This window comes from Sinocyclocheilus anshuiensis, unplaced genomic scaffold, assembly GCF_001515605.1.
Source record: "Sinocyclocheilus anshuiensis isolate Anshui unplaced genomic scaffold, SAMN03320099.WGS_v1.1 scaffold1456, whole genome shotgun sequence".
NCBI lineage: Eukaryota > Metazoa > Chordata > Actinopteri > Cypriniformes > Cyprinidae > Sinocyclocheilus > Sinocyclocheilus anshuiensis.
Window position 1 is genome coordinate 155,811 of NW_015546099.1, and position 7,563 is coordinate 163,373.

Sequence of the window (7,563 nt, forward strand, 5' to 3'; positions counted from 1 at the left end):
ACTCCATGGGCTCTAAACGGGAGTCCCAGCAGACTCTCCTCAATGGAGCTCAGAGACGTTCTGGCACCCTTACCTACAGCCCTGTGCCTCAAGTCAGCAAGACCGTGAACCTTCTCAAAAATGTTTTTGTCCAGAACCGATGGCCTTCGCCTGTAGAGTTCAGGCATCTGGAGATGCAGGCGCGGTTAGCTCGCACAGAACTTGTCCACTGGTTCAGAGATAGTCGGCTAGCTCAGCAGAGCCGCATCCTAAATCAGAAGGAGCTGTTTGGAGAGCAGAACAGCTGCCGGGATGCAGACGCAACAAAACGACCACTGAGAGAAGAGAACACCAAACCCAGCAGCCCAGAATTCGAAAACTGGTTCAGTAACATGCTCGGTCAGCACATGGGGAGCAACGGGCAGCCGATTGGCGAGGGCAGAGAGGACCATGGAGGAAACTCATGTGAGCTGCTCTCAGACGCAGATTAGAAGACGGAAGGTACGTTTAAGGATGAACAGAACAGTGTTGCACATGCTGTTGTGGTCATGAATCTTTGGCAAAAACTCTGAAACCTCAGTCATGTTAAAAATACAATTCAGGTTTTAGAGTTTAAAACAAGTGTGCCTCCTACGTCCTGAAAAGTGAAGCCAAAATATTTCGATCGCCATCTTGTGGCTGGCTGCAGCATAGGTCATCCTCTCCATGTAAACGAATGGGACATGAGCCAAACTAAATAATTAAATTACACTTCATATACATTTCACAGAAGAAAGTCATACAGGTTTGGTATGACATGTAATGAGTACACGAGTGTTACTGTGTAAAGTATCATGCTAGAATTTTACCTGTTACTGTACATGGTCAGGACAGATTCAGAGATCACAGTCTAACTTTACACATACTAGGAGAGCAAGTATATAACGTTTCAGTCTTATAAGGCTATATTTTTGAAACAGTGTTTAAATTATTTTCTGTGGTAGTCGACATTATTTCCCAAATTATGCTGATGGGGCTTAACTTGTATTGACCCTGTAACATTCTTTTGAATAAAACAATAATAATAATGGAAAACAATGACCGGAGGTCAATCTTCAGTGGGAGATTTAATTGTTATTATTTAATATTTGGATATCGTGTACTATTTGAATGAATTTTAAACCATTCCTTTGTGTGTCATTGAATGTGATGGTGAGGCGACATCAAAGACTTTTCTAGATGAAATGTGTGTGACAGCTTGTATTAAATGTACATATATGTGGATTTGTTGCCTGACCTGTTTGTGATTTTCCCTCCTCAGGTGAGAAGCTGCTTGACTCTGTCATTCATCGAAGCGCTTTAGGAACCACTGATGTTACTTCTGCTCTCGTTCTCCGTTCACACGGACACACAGACATTAGACTGGAGCATTGTGGGAATGTTGTAGAGTTGTGTGAGTGTTGTATGTATGTTTTGGATGCAGAACGCACTGAAAACTTATGTGCGCTGGAGTCACTGCGCATCTGCACTTGCAAACATACCGTTACTTAAGATTGTCTGCAGATCTGTACATTTTTATGGCATATTTTGTTACATTTTATAATGGGAACAAGTTTTGGCTGTTGTTTAGTGGACATTTCCTAACCGTCTGTGGAAGGAGATGCCAGAAACCACGAGGTGCTGAAATATTCTCTGGACACATGACATGCAACAGCCCAAAATATGATTCTTCTGCTACAGACGGGACACTTTATTGACAGAAAACACTGCTGAATGTGCTCACAGATGGAGTCATGATTAACACAGACACACACACACTCACTCACTCACTCACTCACTCACTCACTCACTCACTCACTCACTCACTCACTCACTCACTCACTCACTCACTCACTCACTCACTCACTCACTCACTCACTCACTCACTCACTCACTCACTCACTCACTCACTCACTCACTCACTCACTCACTCACTCACTCACTCACTCACTCACACACACAGAGACACAGACACACACAGACACAGACACTCACAGACACACACACACACTCTCACTCACACACACACACAGAGACACAGACACACACACACACACACACACACACACACACACACACACACACACACAGACACACAGACACACAGACACTCAGACACACACACACACTCTCACTCACACACACACACACACACACTCTCACACACACTCACATTCTCTCACACACACACACTTTCTCTCACACACTATAACACTCACACACACACACACACTATAACACACACACTCTCTCACACACACACGTCAGCGCTGATGTTTAAACTGGTTTGTTTGTAATCTTAGACTACACACAGTCATCTTGGACTCAAACGCTCACTCGTAATGAACTGTTTCTCTGCTGTAGTGTATCTGCATCAATGCTAACGCTCTCTTCACACACAGACCGCCGCTGGAATCCAATAAAACGCAGTCAGTTTTATGGTGTTTGTTTGAGATTTCATTGCTGTACAATTGTGCATATGTAGCTTCTTTGCCTTCGTTTTGTTCCATAGATTCACTTCAGTCTCATAATAGTGGATCGTGATGAATCTGAGCGACCGAAATGTCTCGCAGATATTTATTATTATATATATTTCTGTCTGATGTTTCTGTATTGAAAACAAACTAAATTCATAACTGATGTGGCATAAAAACCCCCCACATTTAGAAATTTGAGTTAACTAGCACTTTAATCCTTCCTGTTGATTGTTTTTGCTCTCAGGCAGATTTGGGTCACGACGGAGGGCTGAGACGCACATAAGATTTCACGTTACATCACAAATACAGAAGATTATGTAATATGTGTTTCATAATGTTGAACAAACGCATGATCTGTGTTCTTCGGAGAGGGCATATTCTTCACTGGCTGGAGGATTGTGGGTAGTGCAGTGCTTCAGCTCAGTTTTGTGTGCCATTGCTGACTAATCACAGTAAGACGGTCTTTAAAGGTAAAAATCAGCTTCTCTGTGATGAGAATCACTGGTATTTTGACCTATTGTGCAACACAGAAGTGCAGGGCTGTAAGGTGAGCTTGTTTTCATGTTCACCCAGAGACGATTTAGTTCATGTTATCGCATTGGACTAAAACCTACTGACTTTGCTCACAGAGGGTGGAACAAAAACCCTTCCCAAAAACATTTTGATCCCCCCCGTTACACTTGTGGTGGTTCTAGTCAAAAATGACCGGCCTACAAAATTCATACTCATTTTGCTGTATTATCACCGTATCTTGGAGTCAATCTTTTCGTCGGCTTGTTTTCTTTCAGTCAGCACTGGTTTTGTGTTTCTTTTGATTGATCGTATAGTCATTGATCTGAGCTTATGCACCTCAAATATAGCTACTTTCACTCAAAAACTGAATATTGCCAAAATGATTCACAAATGATTTTTTTTTCATTAAAAACTGAATATTGTCAATTATCCACAAATAATACTTTTTTCATTGTCAAAAATATTTAGTTTTTTAATGAAATATTGCCTATGATTAATTAGTTCCAAAAAGAAACACAATACCTCTGCTAAATGAAATGAAACAAGCTGACAAAAAAAACTGAATCCAAGATTTGGTGATAATATAGCGTAATGAGAGATTTACAAGCAATATTTAAAAGGCTGCTGTTTTCTGACCAGGAACACCAACCGTGTTTTAATCAGTGATGTTAGACTGGCCTTGTGTTGTTGGCTGTGAAAATGATTCTTGATAGTTCATCAATAACGCTTTCCTATGAAATAATGAAAATCAGTCATATAAGCACAGCAGTAGTGAATATCACTGTTTGCTGAGAATGACGCTGGTGCTGATCCTAGTCCTAGCGCATGTTTCTGTGACCTGTGATTGCTTCTGTGTGTGTGTGTGTGTGTGTGTGTGTGTGTGTGGATCTGTTTGTTGAAGAGTGTTTAAAGGTGAATTTGTTTCTGGCTTCTTCACAGACAGACTGATGTGAACTCAAACTCAGAGCAGACACTGAGACTCTGTGAAATCCAGGTCAGACGCTGTTGTGCTGCTGCGCCGTGTCCTCACGTCACCTATATACAGTCTGTGTGTAAAAGCAGGTCAGACGCTGCAGTTGTTCTGGATTCTTTCCTCAGATGACTCTAAACACACACGTGTTCATCAGTAAGTCATGTGTCATTAGTGAGGTATGGATTCATTCTGTATTCTTCAGGAATCAGGTGTCGGTGATCCTGATGGAGTCTGATGTTGTGAACAGATCATTCTGAATGTGTTCAGGTGAGAAACAGTCAGCTTTACTTTCACTTTTCACTTTAAAAGGCCTGTGGACTCGCAGATTGATTTCAGATGTTTTGCCTGTGTCGCATTTTCATTCATACTTTTTGAGAATTGCTTACACTCGCTACGACTACTCTCAAAACTGACCAATATTTAAATCTCTTAATTACCTAAATACAATGTAGCTTCATCTGAATCTCAACAAATCAACCAAATTTTAGAAACTAGAATTTTTTTATTTTGTTGATATTTTTTCTGAAGAAAGACAATGAATGTAGATTTACTGAGTAACCCACTATTTTGTGAAATGGGGTGAAAATGACGATTTTCACCTGAGCTTCAGAGCCAAATTACAGGAGGGTAAAATGACTTCAGAAACATGGCAGCATTATTATGTTAGGTTGGCAGCTCTGTGTCGCGGATCAGAAGGGGACTGTAGATTGTACTGAATGCAATGATCTTTAATGGCAGATGTTGAGTAATAAACAGCAGGATAACGGGTGAGTATTGAGCAGAGCATTTTGTTACTTCTAATACAGAAATCAAATGACATTGTGCTGTTAAAATGACTGCTTTTGCATTTTTAGGATCAGAAATGTCAAAAATGGGTTAAATTCAGTATTTGCCTGTTTTCATTAATATTCACTTGTGTGCACTTATACGAGTATCATTAAAAATTAAAAAAGGATTTAATGTAGTAACTTTTTAAATTTCACATTTAAAAAACCTAGTGTTTAATCATGTCTAAATATTTATTCAAATGCAAAACTTAATAAGTAGGCAGGTATGAGCTGCAATACTCTTTTGAGAAACTAGACTAGTAGATACATGTATATTTATTAAAGAGCCATAGTGGGTAAACCATATCATTACAAATAAAAGTGATTTTTTTTCCGACCACAAAATGACTCTAATTTGACTCTTTGCATTGGAATTTAAACCCATTTTCTCTATTTTAACCTTAACTTGTTTACAATTATTGAGTGGCACTTATTGAGTGATATTTAAGTTTATTAACCAGAATAAGCCAATAATTATGACTCAACTGCTATTAATACAGTACTAAAAAAGGCAATTTGACCCCCTGTTCTAAAGTGAAAGTTATATCCACATTTATTATGTAGATATTAATTATGTATTATATATTATTTTATGTATTATGTATTATTTTCCAGCTTTGACACAATCAGTATTGTATAAAGCGCTATACAAATAAAGGTGACTTGACTTAATTATGGCACTTATTGAGTGGTTACTTCTACTTGAGTGGTGGATTAACTTACTGTTAATAGGTAACTTTTACAGACACAATACTTTTTGTTTGTTCGGACTGATGCTGAAATGTACAATATGGACATATTGGCAACATTGAAACATGAACATTATTATGTTTTTCCAGCTAAAACAATGTTATAATGTATGTATCAGCTAAAATGTATGTATCATAAAATATCTGTATAATTTCCCTTTTACCACTAAATGTTCTATCCTCTATAAATACATCCTTGAAACCCAAACATAACCATTATAAAGAGAACATAAAAATAATATATAAAACATAATGGACAGAAATGTGTACGAAAATGACAATTTTAGTAACAATATAGCATTAAGAAGATATTTTGAGCCGCTATTCCCACAGTATGAAAAACATAACAAACAAACAAGTGTAATCACAATTTATTTATTGAGAAAATGTCAAAAGTGGTACCAAAAGCAGTCCAAATGATGATATGTCATTCACTTCTTCGTCTGAAGCTTGTGTTCGAAGCATGGCAGGATGCCTAGAGGACGCAGTGTCTCGTTCCCTACTCAGGGAACCATGGTTACATAAGTAACCTGAGACGTTCCCTTTCAAGGGAACTTCGAACTGCATCCTCTAGGGGTCGCTATGGGGAACAATAAACCCACGCCGCCATGCTGAGGGGAGTGCGGGCCAGAATCATGGCGAGCACTAAGTACCAACTTTACCATTTTCATGGTGAGTTGCCCCTGGGATGTCAGACGGCTGTCCGTGACTTTATCCCCTACGGCCAAAGGCCTAGGCTACATACCCAACTTACCTGTTAGGGCCAGACTCCTGGGCCCGGGTAGAGCTCAAGGCTTGGAATCATAATGGATTCCTTTAAGGGGATACGACCAAGAACCTAGTTTCACACTAAGTCTTGGCCTGTCACACAGGGGCTACCGCTTGCTCTTGCATAAGCTCTGAAAGGAACTGTCTCAACAGACCTCTAGTGGCCACACCCTGTTAAAGTAGGTATCCTAGGATACCTAAGTGGAGTGGTGCCCAAGGTGAACGGGGCTTAAACCAGCACAAGAAAGGGCACGAATAGCGTGCTGTCACTCTTGCGTTGCGCATGCGTCGACTAAGTATTTTTTTTTCATAATAAAGTCATTATTATGAGAAACTAAGTCATTATTATGAGAAAATAAGTAATTATTATGAGAAAGTTTCTCATTATTATGAGATGTTAAGTCATTATTATGAGAAAGTTTCTCATAATTATGAGAAAATAAGTAATTATTTTGAGAAAACAAGCCATTATTTCTAGAAACCTTCTCATAATAATGACTTATTTTCTCCCCATAGCGACCCCTAGAGGACGCAGTTCGAAGTTTCTTGTAATAACGACTTAGTTTCTGATAATAATGATTTCTTGTAATAATGAGAAACTTTCTCGTAATAATGACTTAGTTCCTCATAATAACAACTTAGTTTCTCATAATGATGACTTAGCTTCTCGTAAAGAGAAAATTTCTCATAATAATGATTTCTTGTAATAATGATAAACCTTCTCGTAATAATGACTTAGCTTCTCGTAATAATGATAAACTTTCTCGTAATAATGACTTAGCTTCTCGTAATGAGAAAATTTATCATAATAATGATTTTTTGTAATAATGATAAACGTTCTCGTAATAATGACTTAGTTTCTTGTAATAATGATAAACTTTCTCATAATAATGACATAGTTTCTCATAATAATGAATTAAGTTCTCATAATAATGACTTAGCTTCTCGTAATGAGAAAATTTCTCATAATAATGATTTCTCGTAATAATGAGAAACTTTCTCGTAATAATGAACTAGTTTCTCATAATAATAAAAAACGGTCTCGTAATAATGACTTAGTAAGTCAAGTTTATTTGTATAGCGCTTTTCACGATACAAGTCGTTGCAAAGCAGCTTTACAGGAAATTAAGTTTCTACAATATATTTAGGAGTAGCTTGTCAGTGGTGACTGTGTCAAATTGATGTACATATGGCAGAAATGTGTGGTAAAATTCAGTTAATGACGTAATCAAACAGACGATGAACACTATTAACAAAAA

The 7,563-nt window shown here is 38.1% G+C and overlaps 1 protein-coding gene across 2 annotated transcripts in view; it reads left to right on the forward strand.

Moving 5' to 3' along the window:
* Window positions 1-1,822, forward strand: part of zhx2b (zinc fingers and homeoboxes 2b) — a 17,795-nt gene extending 15,973 nt beyond the window's left edge. Inside the window, exons 4-5 of one of the 2 annotated variants that reach the window (XM_016501976.1) lie at window positions 15-480; window positions 1,280-1,822. In XM_016501976.1, coding sequence (XP_016357462.1) covers window positions 15-470 — 456 coding nt within the window. In that variant the 3' untranslated portion in view covers window positions 471-480; window positions 1,280-1,822. Of the gene's footprint in view, window positions 481-1,279 lie in introns of both variants that reach the window. The other variant, XM_016501977.1, reaches the window with a different exon arrangement.
* The last annotated feature ends 5,741 nt before the right edge of the window (window positions 1,823-7,563 follow it).